This window comes from Eptatretus burgeri, chromosome 1, assembly GCF_056783735.1.
Source record: "Eptatretus burgeri isolate ZD-2024b chromosome 1, Ebu_testis_v1, whole genome shotgun sequence".
Classification (NCBI taxonomy): domain Eukaryota; kingdom Metazoa; phylum Chordata; class Myxini; order Myxiniformes; family Myxinidae; genus Eptatretus; species Eptatretus burgeri.
In genome coordinates, this window is record NC_140961.1 from 28,571,953 (window position 1) to 28,595,047 (window position 23,095).

The 23,095-nt window shown below is 40.9% G+C and overlaps 2 protein-coding genes across 5 annotated transcripts in view; one reads left to right on the plus strand and one right to left on the minus strand.

The window, feature by feature from the left end:
- MYO1C (myosin IC) overlaps positions 1-1,898 on the plus strand; it is a 153,430-nt gene extending 151,532 nt beyond the window's left edge. For all 4 annotated transcript variants that reach the window (XM_085876753.1, XM_085876760.1, XM_085876747.1 and 1 more), the window contains one exon: positions 39-1,898. In XM_085876753.1, coding sequence (XP_085732879.1) covers positions 39-68 — 30 coding nt within the window. In that variant the 3' untranslated portion in view covers positions 69-1,898. The remainder of the gene's footprint in view (positions 1-38) is intronic.
- Positions 670-22,791, minus strand: LOC147034122 (protein DGCR6-like). The gene is made up of 5 exons (XM_085876806.1): positions 22,635-22,791; positions 5,816-5,952; positions 4,785-4,885; positions 4,556-4,696; positions 670-1,073 (listed from the first exon to the last, which is right to left on the minus strand). Exons 1-5 carry the CDS (start codon positions 22,691-22,693, stop codon positions 978-980), a joined length of 534 nt encoding a protein of 177 aa, XP_085732932.1. The 5' UTR covers positions 22,694-22,791; the 3' UTR covers positions 670-977.
- Positions 22,792-23,095: the final 304 nt, after the last annotated feature.

Genomic DNA, 23,095 nt, shown 5'->3' on the forward strand with positions numbered 1-23,095 from the left:
TTTTTGGCCTCATTTTCACTTTCCACTTTGACTTGCAGGTTGTACAAACTGCTGCATCGACAAGATAGATGCTGAAAAGAAGAGATTGAGAAATAAATCTGGAGAAATGTTTTATCACTTTAAAAATATGAAAGTTGTTTTTCCTTTTTAAATACACTTATTGAATGAAAATTATTGCTGGGGGAATGTGTGGGGGAGAAGTGAGAGATAACCTACTGTGACGCACACAAACCGACTGCCCTCTCGTTTTATCCAAAAGTGCCTTTGTGTGTACAATGAATAAATACAAAACGTATTTTTAAATATCTCGATTACAAGGCATCGGAAGGAGCAGCAAAGGTAGTTTAATAAGCAAGTTAAACCTTTCTAATGGGTAGTGAACTCGAAGAGGAGATACGGTGCTGTCGAACCATCGGGGCACAGGAGAATCCCTCAAGTATCTCCGAGTTGTAAAAGGGATGAATTATATACAACATTTATGTCTCATCCGATTGTCTGCAAACATGTTAGCCATGGTTTTGAGCAGAGACAATTGAAAGTCTATTTATTAAACTAAAAGTTACATTTGGCCAACATCTTTCATTCCCATAAGATATATCTGCATTGATGTCATTATGTTGGTGAGCAATGGACCGCAAACCCAGAGAGAGAAAAGAAAAATGGATATCATTTAATGAATCTTGTATTTTATTGTTCTACTGACTTTGTGACATTGCATTGAAGTCTGAAGGTCTGTGCTGATATCATGAGATGAGCATTTACAGATGGTACATCTAGCTGTGTTAGTTATGGTGAAATTACCTCCATTGTGTTTTTTTTTTAGCATGGAGACATCAAAAACTGAAAATGCCCCAAAGGGTACTTCTGCTTGCAAACGTTAATCATTTTATAGCACTGTATCTTAAAAGTTGGGAAGAATGATTGTGTTCGGCCCATCGGAGACCGGGTCTTCCGACTGTTCCCATCAAAATTTGTGTTTAGAGACCCGAAGTGGAAACCACATCATCTTGCCCTCCATCCTCTTGCCAGTTTTTCAAAATGAGAGAGAGCAGCTCAATCTGTAAAGATATTTCCTACAGGGCGTAGGAGGTGGTGTTAAGGTAAAAACAAAATCGTAATTTTATTAAAGCTAAAAATAAAAATTATTTTGGTCAAGATCAGTGGTAGCTCTGCTTGCAAACAAATTTTATGGGGTTATTTTGTCAGACAATCACGCAGCAATAAAACTAGAGATGTGAGTTTGATGAATCGGACGATGCTGGGGGATATGCAAAAAGACGTGGTTGAAGATGCAAAGTGGTTGGAAGGTAATAAGTTGCTATTATTTGAGGGAGGGAGGGAGGGAGGGATGGGTTGGGGGTGTATTAGTGCACAATGATATTACCAGATGATAAATGGACAAGCAACACCCGTGGAAGGGTGCTTGGAGCAAGACCTGAATGGTACTGTAAACATTTATGAATGATGGCGACCGTCTTTCCATGCTTAAAACACGCCACATCCTACTATTGTTAGGCAATCGAAACATGTATAAACGAACCACGGTGGAATATAAACTGCTCGGAGGGTGAGACCTCGCACATTGGACTTCAAAACATTCCTTGAAATTTCAGAAAGACTAGTATGAAACTTCAAAAAAATATACAGCAGTTGTTACAATTATAATTACTGCTATATTATTAATTCGCTGAGCTAGCATAAAAGCAACCAATGACCAAACATTATAACTGTATTCTCGACGGGTCACTATTACATCACGGTACTGGGAAAGCTGCACTTACCGTAGACTTCAAGCGAGTGCACCGCCATCTCTCTTCATCCCCTATTCTGACTCGCCTTTATTACACACTCCCCCCGTCCCCCTTTAACCTTTCCTAAATAAACCACTTCACTTGCTAGTTTGCCTTTCCTCTCATTCATTCATTCTTATTTTTGGTTCCACTGTCAGTTTTACCTTGCTTTGCATAAGCCTCACTCCTGCAAAGAAAGAACAAAACAAAAAAAATCGAATCTGGCCAAGGTACTGGTCCACAATGGCCTACTCTTTTCAAAAGGTGCCACATAACGCCAACAATTAATTGGAAAGCTTCACCCCACAAGAGCATTTATTCAACTCCTGATGTAACTTTGCTTCTTTATTGCCTTTATTTGGATAAAGTAATGAAAGGAATGCATTACAATTGTAAGAATGGTATTTTGTTTTGGTTTACAATAAAAAAAAACTACGGGATTAAACCAAACACTTTCTACCATCACTTGCAGAAGTTGGACAATCTCTCAAGCCATGGGGGGGGGAGGGGGGAGGGGTCTTCAACATACTTCAATTTTATTCAATGGCTCAACTTATGAAAAACTTGATTCACATCCTCTGCTTTTGTCTGCAATTGGTTCACAACCAACAGTCGTGAAGGTCGGTGCAAGCGATGGAAACCGGGAGAATAGGGAAGTGTGGAAACGGGGTTTTATGCACCTGTGCAGAACTGTCAAAATTTGTAAGATCATTTAGTGGAAAAACTAGTTCCTTGAACACCTGACCCTGTGCAGCCATGAGAAAAAGGGATTTGGGCGGGATCTGTGAGCGACAAATTTGATTGGTCGAGTTGATCGAAAATGCTGTAATATTTTGTCCAAGTACTGCTAAACGGAAGGTTTTTTTTTTAAGTGCCAATATGGCGATTTGTGTTCTGCAGTGTTCAATTATACAAGTGCGTGCCTGTACGTGCAAAAAATAAAATAAAAATAAAAAACTTTCAGACCGCGTGCCACAAACAACAACCACACAGGCCGTTTCTTCGCTCTCGCGTGCCCGTACGTGCAAAACAAAAAAAAAAACTTTCAAACAACCACACAGGCCATTCCTTTGCTCTCGTAAACGACGACTGGATTGGAATATGTTTATCTATAAATGCGCATAAGAAATCGAGAAATTAGTAGAATACAGTAAGTCATCGCTATCCGGAAATCCGTACGTTATAACCCGTAATGGGGAACACGGCTGAGGATCTCTTCCCCAACGGCCACGCCTACGCAGCAATGTGTCCTGTCATTGGTTTTTTTTTTAAATAAATGGCCATAACTTGGGAACCACTTGTCCGATTAATATCAAACCTTGAAAAGGCACATACTCAGGTCCCCAGCAATATACCTGGCAAGTTTCAATTAGATCAGACCAGTGGTTGGCGAGAAACCGCGGTCACATACACACACAGACACACAGAGATTGCTGGAATTATAGATAGATGATAAAATGGAAATAAAAAAGATTTTAAAGGTTGTAGAAAATTTTTTCGGCAGTTAACCACCGTTGATGCAGTCTTTTACACCACCTTATTTAACACGTTACGTTAGTCCTTCGTGTCTATTGTTTGTGTCCTTTATGACGTCCTTAAAAACAATATTTCCTGTTTGAAATGACGAGCAGATACCCGTCTACGACGGGTATGGGGGATACGACAGATCACAATACTCGGTTACGGTAGTTTCTTTGGATGTTTTGCACCGCATTCAACAGCTCAGTTCATATTGGTGGCACGTCTTGGTGCCCATGGTAGCGTTTGAGACCAGTCGTTTTAGATTGTTGGCCTTGATACATTGTGCCAGATGAGTAATACGAACGATTTGACATATTCATCGATTCTATATTACCTCCATCAACAGATTAACAACATGGCAGGATAAAAATCGTAAATGCTGAGTTGAACAAACGTCCTGAACTCAAGAACTTAGTTAAGTAAAGCACGTCGTCTGGGACCCGGCCGTCGGTTTTCCGCCAAACGCTGCTGATTGTGACGTCATCGATTCCCTCTTTGAAAATTATATCTATATTCGATTTTTTTGAATCCACTATCACCTGCGTAAATACATGGAACACATAATGTGAAGATTTCGGAAGTATGAACAGAAAATGTTTGGAGAAAAGTGTGTTAGAAGTTCCAGGCTTACGCCCATTATATAATGTGATTTTCAATTTTGTGTGACTGCCAGACAGAATTACCTTTCTTTGCGCGCATGCATGCTCGGTACGATATTCCGTACAATTTGCCAAATTCAGAGCCATAGTACAGCTGGCCTGCAGGTTCGTGCTCTACTTTGTGCTCTACAGTATTCAAAATATAACATTCAAATTGAGATCAAGTTGTTCCTCGATCATAAAGTGACATCTGTAGACTGACGGACAAAGTGAACCAATTGCTTCACCCCGCTTTTCGCTTTGCATGCATGGGGTAATTAACTATCCTTCACGAGCACATGGCCCACACTAAGGCCTTACATAACACAACACACCTGGTGATGTCCCTGTATCTCTCCAATTGTTTTCCCCCTCCCCCACATGCAGTGAAATTAAATTGATCACCCGAGAGATTGAACTAATGTGGTGTTGATCGATCTATAGGCATGATAACCCTGGCCTAATTTAGAGATATAAAAAGTCAATTAATGAACAGGCTCGTCCTTAACCCTCAATCACAATTAATTCAGCAAAATCATAATTGATGTTACCGCCCCAAGAGCACTCATAAGCATCGCTCTCGCGAGTGAGAATTGCCGAAATAACCTGTGGATTACTGGTGATGAAAAATCCAGGAACTCCAGCCTTTTCCAACGTATTCTGCTGATCCTCAACCTTCTGATCCAGTTCCAATACAATCCTTTGCTGCAGCACCTTCCTCTCCTCATTCAACCTTCGATCCAGAGCCTGTACACAAACGTCCGACCAACACAATTATTGTGAATTCTCTTGTGGGTCTCGACGTGGAGCCTTTGAGCTTCGACACTCATCTCACCTCCATCTCCCTCCCCTGCGCAGCCTCGAGGAGAGGGAGGTTTTCAGTGAGGCAGCCTTTCCTTGCCCCCACGTGTCTCATTTCCACACTGTGCAAGAGAGCTGCAAACAACCAGTAACACGCAAACCTACAACTCCATAGATCCTCAGTTCTTCGATTCCAATAGTAATATACAAGGGCTACAACGGCTAAAGTCAGAGCCCTTGCATGACGATTATTGAGGGATGTAACCTTAGTTTATAATTGCAGACACTTTACAAGAGGATGGGATGTGGTTGTGGATTATGTAGTATAGTTTGCTGAACATCAAGCTTGTAAATATCTCATCACAAGGTAACTTGCTGATGGTCATGTATTATTAATTTTGTCTTTCTCCAAGGTTGTCCTCGGGGTGTGCACGGGCAGGTTTTAGGCGGTTAAAGAAAAAAAAATTCAGTCCTTGGGGTTCAGAGTGGGGGAATGCCCACAATCATCTCTAATCTGTATGGCAAAGCACCGCTCCTGGTGGGTAGTACAAGTCAAACTAGAAAGAGCAATCAACGATTGCAGACCCTCACCAGGACTTCTTTTGTGCGGTTTAAAGTACGTATTTTATGGACACACATTATAATTGTATGGTGCATACGTTAGAGAGGTATGAGCATGCAAATTGTACATATTTTATAGAGGTACTCGTTTGAAAAAAAAAAGATAACTTGTACTACTGGCTACAACTAGGTGGCGTTTGTGGGCTACATTTGCAAGTTCTGTGCGGACAAACAGACAAACGGATGAAATTCCCCTCCTCTGGTGAGGGTAACCAGGCTGAACGATTTAAGTTTTCTAACCCTCTAATGGGCCGGACCTGCATCCGTACCTTAACCTAAATCGAATCGGCTTGTTCTCGTCACCTACCACACTCATCCAGTAAGTTTCATCTGAATCCAACCACAACATTTTGAGATATCATGCTCACAGACAAACAGGGCTGAAAACACAACCTCCGTCAATCTGCGGTGGTGGAGGTAATAAAAAAAAGGGCACGATGATACCTTCTTGCTTTGCTATCATGCCCCTGTGCTCTTCAGCCAACCTTTCTTCTGTTATCTCCTGGATCTCGGACAACCCCTTTACAATGGCCAACACCGTTCCATCCGCCAGAGCACTGGACAACTCGCTCAGCTGCACACTGTAAGTTTGAAACAAGACTGGTTAGCAGTTTCCGTTGTCACCTCTTCACCTCAACGTTAACATTTTCATCCATTTCACTGACCATGGCTGTATTCTGGCTTTATTTTTTTTTTTTTTTGCAAAGACTGCAAACTATAGCAAAACGTTTTCAGGTGGTGCATTGGGTGCGCCTTACATTTGATTAAACCTCAGTTATTTTATTATTGTGCAAGGGTCGTCCATAATATGCCCTATGACCTTTTGCATTTAATTCCCCAAATAAATGTATTACAAAGACATACGGTATTGTAATGACGATGTCTACAAGGTAGATTGTTTATTGCTTCATATATTATCAATAGAGTGGTGTATGATTAAACTTATTCAAATGTCGTCATCTATCTATAATTCCAGCAGTGTGTGTGTGTGTGTGTGTGTGTGTGTGTGTGTGTGTGTGTGTGTGTGTGTGTGTGTGTGTGTGTGTGTGTGTGTGTGTGTGTGTGTGTGTGTGTGTGTGTGTGTGTGTGTGTGTGTGTGTTGTTATGTCTGGCTTCCTTATTGGGACTACTGTACAGTATTTAGTGTTTATTTAGATTTTGCTCGTACCATATCCTGATGCAGTGTGGACTTTGCTTCCCCGCTGATGGACCTCTGGTAGCTTTTTACTTGTTACTGCATTTAGGTCTTGGATTGATTGCTGGATCTTGAGTCTTGTCTGGATTCATCCTTACATCTTTGATGTTTGTTCTTTTTCTTTCATACCTCTTTTTCGTCTTTCATGATTCCTTTTACCGTTTCATACCTCTCTTTATTCCTACTTCCCCTTTTAATACCTTCCCCCTATATTTCTCTTCATTTTTGGAGTATGAGCTACCTGCCCTCATGTTTACGAAAAACCAGCAGCTGCCAACTTTGATCCGGTTTTAAGGTTGGGGTAATGGCCGTCACGCACTGATCACTCGGCATTGTCAGTGCAGGTGGGAGAACTTTCAGTTCTATACCAGGTAACACCCGCCTTAAGCAAGGCAGCTCCTCGCCAATAAGTATCCTGGGCAGCCTATCTCTTCTGTCTGGTCTTAGCCAACCGGATTAGGTCAAAAACTGAAAAGAATGACAATAATGTCAGGCTTACGGAAAACGAAAAAGCATGCAGTGTCGGAATGAGTCAGTATGTTTTGTCAAAAAGTGTAATTCCTCTCGATGTTTGTGTTGTAAAGTTTTTAGACCTTGTCAAATTTTTGTTTGTCATATGACGGGTAAGACTTTTGTTGTCGATTGTGAATGTTTGTTGGGATGTGAATCAAAGTGCATGATTTATCTTCTCACTTGTGGAGATTGTGGATTGCAATATGTTGGTAAAAACATCTCAATGTTTGTTTACATCAACGTTTGAATGGACATGGGTCTGCTGTATCGTCTGGTGTTAAGACTTAGTTATATAATCATTTAAGTGAAGTTGGACGTGCTTTTAGTAGTTGTTCTATTAAAATTATATTCAGTTAATGTTAATGATTTTGATAATAAAGAGGAGTGTAATGTTGAACGAGGGTGCAGAGAGGATTTTTTTGGATCAGGACACTATGTGCGAGCTATCCTTTGGGCCTTAATGACAGAGTACAAGGTACTGGGTCAGTTTCTGAAGGTAATGTTTTTGGTAACAAGTATTTTGCTAATGCAATCAGAAGGAGACCCAGAGGTCATGTGCGTCGTCGTCGGTGTCGTACGGCTTCAAAAATATAAATTTCAGAGATAATTGATGAACTTCAAGATTTTTATGAAGGAAAGGTTTTTCATGATTTTTTATGTTCTTCTGAGGTCATGCTCCAAACAAGTCTTGGCTAATATTCTCCAGAGTTTAGCAGGTTCATTCAACATGTGCTCGTTTTTGATCGAAGCTTTTTGTTGCAGGGTTCTGATAAAGAAGACTACTCCCAAAGTTGATCGGATCCGCGAGTTATTAGTTTGTGATTTTTTCCAGCAAGCAGGTAGATGGGCTTCGGCTTCATTCTATTTTTAGGGATACCAGTGTGGAGAGTTTATTACCAGATAAAGTTAGGGAGCAAACCCCATTGAAGGTTTATTTCACTTTCATTAAGACCATAGGAGAATCCTTATTCAATTATGGTAAATTTCTTTAAAACTCTTAGTATAGATGTAGTAAAGGACATTTTGGAAACTGACTGTGCATGGTCATCTTCCCCTTTTTTATTATATGGTCCTTGTGGACACATAGTTTCTGGGTATTTGAACATAATTAGCAATTGTGAAATTAGGGATCTGATGAAAATGGGAGCTAAATATAGGGAACCAGTGACTCAACCTTGGAGCTGCATTAGGTTTTCAATTGTGGATTCTGTCTCTAATTTTGTTAACAAAATGTGCACCAAGTTTAATTTATCTGTAAACAGTTTTAATGCATGGTTTAACAGTGTTGTCGAAGTCCTGGATAATAGGATTTAGTTTTTTAGTAGTCGGGGATTGCTTTCACTGGGTCGATCTAAACCAGTGTTGAACAAGCCGAGTGTTCGTAAAGACATTCAGGATCTCCACGATAGCTACCTAATAGCTCCAGCGGATAAAGCTGCTAATAATTTTGTTGTGGTTTGTGAAAACCTTCATGCGGAGGTTTTATTAAGAGAGTTCGGCATCGATTCGGTTACTTTGACGAGTATAGGAAAGAGCACATATGTTCCTTGTCAAAAGTCATTCCAATATATTATTTCCGAGCATCAGGAAGTTTTAGTTAATAATTCCAGTATTAAATGTAAAGCGGTAAATTTTTGTACTCCTCGACTTTTCTGGATCCTAAGCTTCATAAGAACCCATACAAGTACAGGTTTATAGCAGGTGCCAGGCGGTGTTCCACCAATCAGTTATCAGTTATACGTAGTTAACTCAGGCTTACACGTTGTAAGGGAGCAGTTCAGGAAATATTGTTTTGCAATTGAGAAGAATTCTGGTGTTAACACTTTCTGGAGCATTAATTGAGGTAATCAAGGGATAAAATAGTCCAAAGAAAAAAAAAATGATGACGTCATTGGTCACGTCATTCGGCAGCTTTATTGTTTAAAAAAAAAAACCTTCAACAACATTGACAACTAGGCTGTGGACAACAATGCGATTCTTCGGTAGTTATTTCAGTCCAGTAGGTAGCCTTTCCTTTTGTACAATTGGAAGTTTGTGGCGACTGAAATTCTGTAAGACTGAATCCTTGGACGAGATTTGGGTGAAAAGTTTATGTAAAAGCAAAGGAAGATGGGAGCCACCATGCCTGTACACTTCCCCTGGAATGCGTCAGAATCAGAAGCCTTACCCACCTTTAGTTGTTTCATAATGTTGCGGATTTTATCGAGCGTTGGCACTACCGTGAGGAGTGTGTTCAGTTACCAAGTTTATATTTTCTTATTGTTTTGTATACATAGACGAGGCTCATGGAAGAGCTAAAAGTTTCTTCTGTAGCGTTCATCTTGTACAGATCAACATGGAGAATTTGGACAATTTGTATACTGTACACATCAACAAAGGAAATTTATACAAATATTACACAGTACACATCGACATAGAGAATTTATACAATTTGTACCTGGTACACATCTTCATTGAGAAATTATACAATTAGTACATGGTGCACATCTACACAGAGAATTTATATAATTAGTACATGGTCTGCATCTACATAGAGAATTTATACAATTAGTACAGAGTACACATCTACATTGAAGATTTATACAATTATTTCACAGTACACATCGACATAGATAATTTATACAATGAGTACATGGTACAAATCTACAGAGAGAAATTATAGAATTAGTACATGGCACACATCAACATCGAGAATTTATACATTTAGTACATGGAACACATCAACAATGAAAAATTGTACAATTAGTACACGGTACACATATAGAGAATTTATACTAAATTTATACTATTACAACACAGTACATATCTACATTGAAAAATTGTACAACTAGTACACAGTACACATCTTTATAGAGAAATTGTACAATCAGTATATGATAAACATCTTCAGAGATAAATTATCCAATTAGTTTATGGTACACATCTACATGGAGAATTTATACAGTTAGTACACGGTACACATCTACATGGAGAATTTATACTAAATTTATACTATTACTACACAGTACATATCTATATTGAAAAATTGTACAATTAGTTTACGGTACACATCTTCATTGAGAATTTATACTAAATTTATTATATTACGACACAGTACTTATCTATATTGAAAAATTGTACAATTAGTACACAGCACACATCTTTATAGAGAAATTGTACAATCAGTATATGGTGCACATCTTCAGAGATAAATTATCCAATTAGTTTACGGTACACATCTACATGGAGAATTTATACAATTAGTATATGGTACACACCTACAAAGATAATTTATACTATTACAACAGAGTACATATCTACATTGAAAAATTGTACAATTAGTACATAGTACACATCTTTATAGAGAAATTGTACAATCAGTATATGGTGCACATCTTCAGAGATAAATTATCCAATGAGTTTATAGTACACATCTACATGGAGAATTTATACAGTTAGTACACGGTACACATCTACATGGAGAACTTATACTAAATTTATACTATTACTACACAGTACATATCTATATTGAAAAATTGTACAATTAGTTTACGGTACACATCCACATTGAGAATTTATACTAAATTTATTATATTACTACACAGTACATATCTACATTGAAAAATTGGACAATTACTACACAGTACATATCTACATTGAAAAATTGGACAATTACTACACAGCACACATCTTTATAGAGAAATTGTACAATCAGTATATGGTGCACATCTTCAGAGATAAATTATCCAATTAGTTTACGGTACGCATCTACATGGAGAATTTATACAATTAGTATACGGTACACATATACAAAGATAATTTATACAATTAGTACACAGTACACATCTCCATAGAGAATTTATACAATGACTACATGGTACACATCTACACAGATAATTTATACAATTCGTACATGGTACACATCTACATGGAGAATTTATACAATTAGTATACGGTACACATATACAAAGATAATTTATACAATTAGTACACAGTACACATCTCCATAGAGAATTTATACAATGACTACATGGTACACATCTACACAGATAATTTATACAATTCGTACATGGTACACATCCACATGGAGAATTTATACAATTAGTATACGGTACACATTTACAAAGAGAATTTATACAATTAGTACACAGTACACATCTCCAGAGAGAATTTATACAATGACTACATGGTACACATCTCCATAGAGAATTTACACAATGACTACATGGTACACATCTACCTGGAGAATTTATACAATTAGTATACGGTACACATCTACAAAGAGAATTTATACAATTAGTACACAGTACACATCTCCATAGAGAATTTATACAATGACGACATGGTACACATCTACACAGAGAATTTATACAATTCGTACATGGTACACATCTACCTGGAGAATTTATATAATTAGTATACGGTAAACATCTACAAAGATAATTTATACAATTAGTACACAGTACACATCTCCATAGAGAATTTATACAATGACTACATGGTACACATCTACACAGAGAATTTATACAATTAGTATGCGGTACACATCTACAAAGAGAATTTATACAATTAGTACACAGTACACATCTCCATAGAGAATTTATACAATTTGTACATGGTACACATCTACAAAGATAATTTATACAATTAGTACACAGTACACATCTCCATAGAGAATTTACACAATGACGACATGGTGCACATCAACATGGAGAATTTATACAATTAGTTCATGGCACACATCTACATAGAGAAATTATACAATGAGTACATGGTCAACATCTACATAGAGAAATTGTACAATGAGTACATGGTCAACATCTACATAGAGAAATTATACAATGAGTACATGGTCAACATCTACATAGAGAAATTATACAATGAGTACATGGTCAACATCTACATAGAGAAATTATACAATGAGTACATGGTCAACATCTACATAGAGAAATTGTACAATTTGTATATGGTACACATCTGCATGGAGAATTTATACAATTAGTACACGGTGCACATCTACCTAGAGAATTTGTATAATTTGTACATGGAACACATGTTATTTTTCTGTGTCAATCAATATGTTTGCAACAACTTAACCTTTCAATCCATCACAAACTGAGGAGTCAACCAATGTGTGTCATTTCCATTGTATTTGAATGTTACTCAAGGAAAACTAGAAAATGTGACAGTGTAAGGAAGAGGAAATATGTAACACTCTTTGGTTCTCATCCTGGAACTCCACTCATGCTTGTTATAAGTTCGATCCACAGTGTTGTAGTTACAGTTGATAGAGAAGGTTTCATCTCTGATTCAACCTTTGTATTTACCTGCTTGTGTTCCCATCTGAATGTGTGTCATCTCTCCCTCCCCTGCCTTCCTCCTCTCTCTTTCTACTTTGGAGTTCTTAGATAGAATTAGATGCCTCAATATGACGTTGGTTGAAGTTTTTGTTTTTTAAACTTTATTTACAAATGTGGATTTAGTACTGGTGAGGGATTTGCTCTTCAAAGTGATTGACAAGGTTTTAAACTCTTTTAATAAGTTTTTATGTGTCAAGTTTGATACAGCATTCTTTTCTAAAAATAAATGCTCAAGTTTTCATTGTTTTGACAAGCAGAAGTTTAAGGATGCTGTTAATTTTATTTTATTTTATACTTTTGTGTCGTTTTGTGGGATAATATTTCAACAGGTTCAGGGTATTCCCATGGGTGGGAATTGCAGCCCCCAGACCAGCGGACATTTTTCTTATTTTCTGTGAATTTTCATTCATGCATAAATTGATGAAGGAGAAAAAAATTAGGATTAGCTAAAAAATTAACTCATACATGTCGTTATATCGATTATATTTGTGTGGTGAAATATTATAATTATTTTGATAGGCAGCTTCACAAGATCTATCCAGATAGCCTGATTGTAAACAGGAGTGGTAATGATTGTACAGATGCTGCATATCTGGATGTGTTGGTGAGAGTTGGACAGAATGGATTTAATACAAGTGTATATCGTAAAGTTGATGATTTCAGTTTCCCGGTAATCTTGTACACCTTTCCAGGTAGCAATGTACCAATTAAAATGGGTTGCAATGTCTTTTCATCTCAGCAACTTCGATTTGCAAAAATTTGTTCAGTGAAGGATGATTTTGTAGAACGTGCTGATAAGGTTTTTCCATCATGTTAAACAGGGGATATTTGGTTTATTGTTTGATCAGATCTTGTGAGAATGTCTTTGGACTCCATCATCACCTTTTATTAAAGTTTGGTTGGTTTTTGTGGAAACAAGTTCCGATTGCATTGCATATAATAATTAATTTTTTTAGTGAGGTAAATTCTTTAATTATTACTGGTTAAATATGTGTGTGTATTAAATAAAGAAGGTAAATAGAAAAATAAATAAATAATCATTTTAAAATTATTGATAAAATACAAGCATTAAAATAATTTCTGGGTTACACAGTGCATCATGTTAAAATCGGTTATTAATGACAGTTTGAATATTTGAATGACAGTTTGAGTGTATGGTTAGATGGTGGTGCTGTGTAATGGACATGTCCACAAGGTAAAGTTTTTATATCGCTTCATCATTATCATATAAAGTGGTATATGATTAGAGTTCGTCATATGCAATAATACTTTAAATAAAACTAATAATTTGAATAAAGATATTGCATTGCTGTGTTGACTGGCTGTCTGAACACAACTTTGAGGTTGTGTGTGGGTCCTTTGATGTGGAGTAATCTACTGTTGTGGATCTGCAACCGGGGTTGTGGATCCACCGTTTTGAGAGGTTCTGGGCTGAAAGGATCGAAACCTCGATGAAAAACGGTGCCCAGCTGATGATTCGGGAAGTTGGGATATCAGTCAATTGCTTATAGGTGAAGGTTATAACTTCAAATAAAACAGCTTTTGTAAGTACTTACCAGTAAGTACATTATATATCCATGTTTGTGTGATATATATATATATATATATATATATATATATATATATATATATATATATATATACATATATATATATACATATACATATATATATATACATATACATATACATATACACATACACACACACACACACACACACACACACTCCACCGGTCAGAAGTTTTAGAACACCCCCATTTTTCAGTTTTTACTGCAATTTAAGTGGTTCAAGTCCAGTGAATAACCTGAAATGGTACAAAGCTAAGCGGTTAACTGCCAGAGGATTTAAAAAAAAAAAAACGAAGTTTAGGTTACCAAAAACAGAAAAATAATGTAAATTTCAGAGTTGTTAAAAAGGCCCTTTTCAAGGAACAAGTAATGGGTGAGCAACTGCAGCTGTTCTGCAGCAATGGAAGTAAATTAAGCCATGAAAGTTGATGCAAACAATTCCTATAGGTGTCCTAACTTTTGCTTGATTAGTTACAAACCCTCTGTATAAAAGCAGTGTTGGAACAGACTGTGTTGCTGCACCTTCTGAAGCATTATTTGGACAATATTGCACTGCAGGAAGTAGTATATTGGTATCATAATGGCGAGAAAAAGAAAATTAACAAAGGAAGACAAACAGACCATTATAACCCTTAAAAGTGTAGGTTTTTCCTTTGGAGAAATTGCAAAGGAGGCCAAGGTGTCAGTGAGTACAGTTTTTCTACACCATCAAAAGGCACTTGGAAACTGGAGAAAACTCTGACAGGAAGAGGTCTGGCAGACCCAAAGCCACAATACAATCAGAAGAGAAGTTTCTGAGAGTCAACAGCTTGCGTGATCGGCGGCTCACAGGACAGCAGCTTCAAGCATAACTCAACACTGGTCGAAGTAAGGAAGTCCCAGTTTCAACTGTGAAGAGAAGACTTTGAGCTGCAGGTTTGACAGGTCGAGTGACAGTAAGAAAGCCATTGCTAAGATGGCAATAAAAGAAAAAGAGGTTTGCCTGGGCCATGAAGTACCGCCAGTGGACTACTGAAAACTGGAAGAAGGTCTTATGGAACGATGAATCAAAATTAGAAATCTTCGGTTCATCATGCAGGGTTTTTGTACGCCGTCGAGTGGGCGAAAGGATGGTTTCTCAGTGTGTGACACCAACTGTCAGACATGGAGGAGAAAGTGTGATGATCTGGGGCTCATTTGCTGGATCCAGAGTCGGTGACTTCCTCAGAGTGACTGGCACCCTGAACCAAAAGGGCGACCACAGAATTTTGCAGCACTATGCAATACCCTATGGTCTACGCCTCGTTGGTCAGAGGTTCATTTTACAGCAAGATAACGACCCAAAACATACCTCCAGGTTATGTCAGAACTACCTTCGAAGAAAACAACAAGACGGTAGGCTTCAAATCATGGAATGGCCAGCACAGTCTCCAGACTTAAACCCCATCGAGCTGGTTTGGGATGAACTGGACAGAAGGTGAAAGCAAAACAACCTACAAGTGCAACATATTTGTGGGAACTTCTGCAACAGTGTTGGGGAAAACTTTCCGAGCAATATTTGATTTCCATTGCAGAAAGAATGCCACGAGTATGTTCGGCTGTTATATATGCAAAAGGTGGTGACTTTGATGAGTCAAAAGTTTAGATTAAATTTTGTTCAACAAAACGATTCCATGATTTCTTTTTTATTATCTGAAATTGTTTATTTGTTCTATGCTTTAATTTCAGAGTACATTGAAATATTAAACTGCTTAAATTTCAGTAAAAACTGGAAAAATGGGGATGTTCTTAAACTTCAGAGAGAGAGAGAGAGAGAAAGAGAGAAAGAGAGAAAGAGAGAAAGAGAGAAAGAGAGAAAGAGAGAGAGATATAGATATAGATATATATATATGTATATATCCTGTCAAGCTTCCTTCTTTAGACTACGGTGCAGTAATTGGTCTTTTTTGTGATTGCTTCATAAACTGAACTCTCAACATGAGATTATTCATCTATTATGCCTGTTGAAGCCGGCTGCGAAACATTGCCTGAGACCGGATCTGCTCTCACTTTTTTGCTCAAATTAGCAGTCAATCTCGTTTCTTACTTTTCGTTGGAAGCGACTTCTTTTTTTTTTTTTTTAAAGTGTAATCCCAACCGCCCCACTCTTTTACTATTTGTTTGTATGTATGTATATGTGTGCATATACATATATATATATATACTCGTGCAGTCGACAGACAAATGCAACCTAGAATGCTTCGGGAGAGGTAGGTGCGGGGAATACTGGTGGTGTCTAAGATGTGGGAGTGGGAGATGTGACATAGTGCACTGTGGGGGATGCGGTGTCGTGCCAGAGGAAAATGGGATTGCGAGTCACTAACGTTCTTCTTTGTTTGTCCACAGAAGACGGGATGGAGGGGGGGGAGAGAGAGAGAGAGAGAGAGAGAGAGAGATAAAAATAGATAAAAATAGATGCGTGAGGAGAAAGATCCCTAACCTAACCATGTAAAGATCTGTATGTGTAGCGTGCACCTCCGTGGGACACTCAGCCTGAGAGTTTCCACCTCGTGATATGGTGCGTTATCTCCTGCTTAATTATTTGCCGGAGCTCGTGGCAACGTGTGCTCCACATTGGTCCGTCTGGCTGCGCGGGAGTGGCGGGACATCAACAGCATGGCAGGGAGTCTCGAAGGACGGCAGTCGGCTCGGATCAGGTTCTTGAAGAAGAAGAGGTGGGTTCTGGATGGCAATCGCACACCAATAATGTTCTGAAGAAGAGCGTGACAGAGAGAGACCCGAACGGCTCTGCGCTACCCCTTTTATAAGCCCCAGGCAAAGGGTGGGGTGATGACCGGAAAGTGATGTGCTGTGGCCCAAACCCTGCTCTTCCATTCGGCCACAGCGACCCGAGCCACACCCTGCCAGGCTCCAGGACCGAAAACCGGCTCAGATGCCTCCCGGCCTCGGCATGGCTCGGAGCTCCCGACCCAGAATAGAGGCATGCTCCCCGAGCCAGCACCCCGGCCCTGAGCGTGCACTGAGTGCAGTCTGAATGTCAGATGGCAGCGGACTTTCTCCGCCACCCACGAGTTCCCTCATGAACCAAAATGTACAACCAGGACTTGAACCAAACTCCCAGATCGCCTCTCTCGCGACCCCTCCTCATTGCCCCCGGTCCCGCCATGGTCTGACGACTGGATGAGGGCTGTATCAATTCCAGATGCTCAACCGGGATGTCCCTGGTGAGACGTGGCGGAGCTATTAGCATCTGTTGCGTGGTTGAGCATCGCGCGGCGCCGAGGACAATCCGATTCCGCGAATAGAGTGGCGAATTGTCGGGATGCAGAGGTACGAGGGGGTGCGGCGATATTTTTCCCGTGTGCGGGAGGCGTTTGTGGTCAAAGTGGTGAGATTGAGATTTGGTAAGCGAGGTGTAAAGTAAGGTGAGCTGCCAATTGGGAATTGGCGTGCAGATTTCAATGAAATAATGGTGCAGCGGGGATGTGGATGATCTGAGCCGCTGGAGGCATCGTGGTGTGCTGAAAAACAATTGTCTATTGAATGGCGTGTGTGCTTGCTTGCTTGTTATGTACTATGGCTAGAAGGGTTAGAGTTGGAATGAGATATTTATTAGACCTAATTACGAGACCCATGCAACGCACTTCGTCTCGTTAACCCACGAGACATGAGGGAAGGATTAACGACACGAATACTAATGAAACTAGAAGGACGCTCAGAGCGCATACCTCCGCCACGTCGTGTCTGATCCACGATAACATATGGGGACCAATCCATTTTTTAAATATCATGCGATACAGAACTATATCGTTTTTGGCCCGATCTCTCAATGGTGAAGAATCACATTAGAAATTAAATAACTCTCGGATCCGGATCCGGATCTTCACCAAAATAGGATCAACTAGTCCTTGTCACACACCCAACCTGTCCACAACTTTTTGAGATATCATGTACACAAACAGACAAACAAACAGACAAACAAACAGGCAGACAAACAGAAACGGGTGAAAACACAACCTCCTTCACCTTTGGCGGCAGAGGTAATAACTGCCTGGGGATCACTGTATGTTGGGTGCCATTGCCTTCGAGGCATGCGGTTTTGCAGAACCGCAACGATATAAAGACAGTGCTTTCAGAAAGTAATCACACCCCACAACCTTTGTCACATTTTGTTGTTGCAGCCTGAATTGAAAATGGATTTGTTTTAAAAAATTTTCTCACCGATCGACATAAAACACCCCGTAATGACAAAGTGAAAACATGTTTTGAGAAATATTTATAAATTAATTATCAGTGAAAATCTGAGCTCTCTTGCTCCCGCCGAGATCAATAAGTGTTCTCCCACCCCTCCCTTCGTGCGCCAAAGGTCGCGACGAGAGCCTCCGTTCCCTACCCCGCGTACAACTGTTCACTGCACAGTCCCCGCTGTAATGTGCCTGCGAGATGTGTCGCACTCCACCATGCACGGGAAAAAGCACACGAGGTGCGCCTCATACCACGAACATGCACATGAGAATGCACACAGTGCCATGCGGTGAAGGTAATCCGATCAGCCCGAAGGATTAATGACAACAGACGGATCGAACATGCCCAATTAAGCAATGCACGAATGGAGGGAAAACGGAGAGGGATTCCGTCGGACCGAGGGACGCCGGAATTTTCGTTGGACTGAAGGTCAGGCCGATGGGGTGAAGGATTGTCGAAAGGAGCATTGGGGAATGGGGGGAGAGAGAAACACAAACTAACCAACGCATGCTAACTGCGTCCCATCACAGCGCTTGCTGCACAACCTGCCAGCAACAAGTGTTGCCTGCCACACGAGCACATTGTCTCTGCCCCGCTGATCACCAGTCAGGAGGTTTACAGCCAGGAACATTAAATTCAACGAAAGAAGCACGCTAACTCTAACACGATGGGACTCGATTTGTGCCCTGCTGCCTCGCCAAGTTTGGGGGTTCGATTCAGTTATTATTAATAAGCCGAATATGGTCACAAATAAACGATCAGCAGTATGTTGTCCTGATGAGCCCACACCAAGGGAGAAATCCAGATCTACATCTCTGCTTTCATCTATTCGTGACCACCTTTCATCTCAGTCTGCAAAGGCTGGAGTACCATTCGGATTCCTCCTAGTTTGGAGGTGACATGTTGGTATAATTTGTGTCCGTGACAGCAGTGCCGTGTCATGGTGTCAGCGTGCTTCTTTCGTTGAATTTTACGTTCCTGGCTGTAAACCTCCTGACTGGTGATCAGCAGGGCAGAGACAATGTGCTCCTGTGGTAGGCGATTCTCAGCTCATGTCATTGTTTTTGGTATTTTTTGAAGATGTGATTATAAACCACCATGTTGGTGTTGTGTGTGTGCATGCAGTACGTTGAATCGCCAAGCACTGGACCATCGGCATGCAATGCATGGCTTGCGGCCTCTCGCCATGAATCGCAGTTTGTTAAAGAGACCACAGGAAGCTTTGGTGCAGGTGAAGACCCGGATGGATGACTCTGCAACTCTGAGGGGTCTTAAGACAAGACTAATCACCGAGTTTTTGGGGAAACGAGGCCTCTCACTGAAAGCATGGACGAAAACAAAGAAACAACCTGTTTTTTTATTTTGAGTGGTGGCGTCTCATTGGCCCTGTGCCTAATTTGAGGAAATCAGCAAAGCTGAAGTCAAGAGAAAATTAATTTGGGCTTGTTTGACCGAATGCTTGAGGTGAGGCCTTCACATAGGAGTTTGAGGCCTTAGGTCAACATGTCTACCAACAAGCTCAAATGAGTGAAGATCCTCATCCTCTTAATGATGACGTCATAAAAACGAATATGACGTCATTGTGAAGTATCAGGTTTGCGATAAATTATCTGTGCTAATACCCGACTTGATTCCCGCAAACAAAATTCAAACAGCTTGCCTAGTTTCGGAGATAATGGTGCAGGCGATTTCCATTAGCGGCGATATTATGACGTCAACTTTTTTTCTCGGAGGAATTTTCAAAATCGGAGATGGTTACTGCCTGCGCAGGGTATTTTTACATATATATGCCAAATTTCAGGAAGTTTTGATGAAAACTGTGGGCTGTGAAACACAAAAGTCCACAAGAAGAAGATAAAGAACAACAACGTGAGTAAGTCTTAGAGATCCTCCACGAGGATCTAAAAATAGTCAAAGACAAAATACCCATGCTCTCAGCAATGCTGCCAAGGTCATTGGCACTGCTGCTGCTGGTGCACACCCCAGGACCTTCAGCCCTGGCCATTCTTTGAATAAACTAACAGTTAAAGGTGCAAGCAGATGTGGAAAGTCGGGTCATGTATGGGAGCATGTGCCGGAGCAGCGCGTCACTTTCTGTTGGTACTCCAGGGCCCCCCGTTTGGCCATCCCCCAGGCAGATGCCTGGCCCATCCCCATCTCCTTGAGATCCTGATCAACCTGCTGCAACCACGAGGCACGTGGTCGGCACATTGGCCTCCTCCACTCACGAGACTCCCTCACTGAGAGAATCTGGTGAGTAGGATCAGCGTCAGGAAAACGAGCCACATGTCCATACAGCGGCAGCTGATGCTCACAGACTATGCAGGTAACAAATCTCATTTGAGTCTCTCTCAGCAACCGCTCGTTGGACACAAAGTCTGACCAGCGAGAGCCAAGGATTCTCCGAAGAGACCTGGTACCAAAGGAGTTAAGTCTCCGTCTCTATCTCAGATCCCTGGTCAGAGTCCAAGTCTCACATCCGCAGAGCAAGACCGGAAGGACCAAGAACTTGAAGACTCAGACTTTCATCGTCCTGCACAGGTACGACAGCGCCATACCCTATGATCCAGTGAATCCATGACTCCCCAGGCCCGACCCAGACATCTATTGACCTCTGACTCGCAGCCAGTAGAGACGTGAATCTCTCCACGACCTCAACATCCTCACCATAAATAGGCACAGACAAGATAGCTGTATCCAAGATGTCAATGAAAGCCTGGATCTTAGTTTTGACCCAGTAAACCCGTAATCCCAGCGGCTCAGACTCCTCATTCAGCACCTCAAGGGCCCCCAAAAGGATGTCTAAAGTCTCCGCAAAGATGACTGCATCAGCTGCGAAATCAAGGTCAGAGATCTTGACATTCCCGAACGATGCACCGCAGCTTAATCTCTCCGACATCCTCCCTAGAATCCAGTCCATACAAGCGCCGAAAAATGTGGGGGCCAGTACACACCCCTGACGAATTCCAGTAACAACTGGAAATAAGTCAGAGATGGTACCACCACATCTTACAGCACACTCAGTACCAGAGTTGAGTTCAGACATCAGATCGATCAGTTTTGGTGGCACCCCACGAAGACCAAGAATCCTCCAGAGGGCATCCCGAAGACAAAGTAGCAGCAAACCCCACAATCAGATGCATGTGGACACCTTTTCTAATGACACCGACGGAAGCATGAATCGAAACGGTGTACAATGTGCCAACATCATGGACGAGCTGGTAGAATGTGATAGATGGGGTCAATGGACATGTATTTATGGTTGTCATCGAGCAGGAGAATGGCATGATTAATAATAATCACCCGCACCTATTTCCTTGGTACTGCCCAAACGATCGTCATATAAAGGCAAAGAAAGCTATCTGGGACGACAAGTGCATCGAAGACGATATGAAGTCATTTACTGAGCAGAGCCTGGTGTTGGCTCAGTGGTTAGGGTGGTGGCTTGGGATCCTAGGATCCTGAGTTCAAGCCCCATCGGCCGCTGAATTAATACACCAGGGGGTTGACTCAGCCTGTCATCCTTCCGAGGTCGGCGAAATGAGTACCGGTTCCAGTGTGTGTACTGGTAGAGGGGCACTGCATCAGCGACACTGTCACTCTTCAAGAAATGATAGCTACCATACGACCACCACCATTTACTGAGCAAGCCTGCTGTTTGCTTACGAAGTCCAAAACAGTAATTTTGACCTTTTTCATTTTCTAAAACTCAGGTCATAAAGATTTCGGCCTTCGTGGCGGTCACGGTTAAGGTGGCTGTCTTAAGATCTCAGGGTCTTGAGTTTGAGCCCTCGCCGTCCGGTTGAAATAACACCAAGTGAGTTGACTCGGCCCGTCATCCTTCTGAGGTCGTCATAAAATGAGTACCAGCTCAGTGATAAACGGGGGCACTGCATCAGTGGCACAGCCACACTTCCAGGAATGATGCAACCAGCAGCGACAGCCTACGTACGAAACATTTCCTGTGAGCATCTGGACAAGGTAGAGTTTGATCTCTTCACTTTCAAAATGGACAAAGCAGCCAGCAACATCGTAGCCATGGAAACGGACACTCAAACGTGTTGTGACGTCAGTATCCCGAACGCCCATTGGCTATCAAGGACTCCCGCGGCTTGGCCAATCATGTTCACACGAGTCTCTTCGTCATCGGACGTCATTTCCGCTTTTAGAAAACGTAAAGAAACCTTCAGGACTCACTGAAAGAACCGCAGGACGTCCCAAGTTTATGGAAATTTTAAATAAAAACGAACGATTTAACATGGTTAAAGTAAACTAGTTGAGAGGTTGTGGTGGAGCAAGCACAGACATCATCACCGGGAGCGTTTATGAGCAAAAATCCATCACGACGACGAGCGACAAGTCGAGCACTTAGCAGGAGAATGAAACTGCATCGGTAAAATGAATGATTTATCAGTACGCACCCTGGAAGCTGTTCAACAAGACATTCTAGTCGTTGATCCGAAGCACCGAAACCACCCATTCCAGACTCGCGAATCAAACTTTGGGAAATGGACACGACGGCGGACAAATTCGCGGTTTACGATCCGCCGATTCGTTGTACACTTTGCGTGAGCTCTATAACGTCAATACGGTTGTAGATTTCAGAGATAGGTTCTAGGTATGCCACTTTTAACATATATAGTATCTGTTTAGACTTTTTACATAATTTACTATTTTTTAGGGTTGTGTTTACGTCTTCCATTGCCAATCCGCTTGTAGAGCGCTCGCCAAGCGGCTTAAGCACTCAAGCAAGCACTCCAACGAAATGGTTGATCCGGAACAGCTAGCTTGGAAAGCGATAGCAAGCGCATCGCGAACTGAACACACCCCTGGAAAAAGAAAAAAAGAAAACAAACCATTTAACCGTGAAATAAAATGTAAA

Excerpts from the sequence above, each read along its gene's own strand:
- LOC147034122 (XM_085876806.1), bottom strand. The coding sequence starts at position 22,693 with ATGGGTGGTTTCGGTGCTTCGGATCAACGACTAGAATGTCTTGTTGAA. Across the intron at positions 5,953-22,634 it reads CTTGTTGAACAGCTTCCAGG|TGTGCAGCTGAGCGAGTTGT; the intron begins GTGCGTACTGAT and ends TCAAACTTACAG. Across the intron at positions 4,697-4,784 it reads CGCAGGGGAGGGAGATGGAG|GCTCTGGATCGAAGGTTGAA; the intron begins GTGAGATGAGTG and ends GTTTGTGTACAG.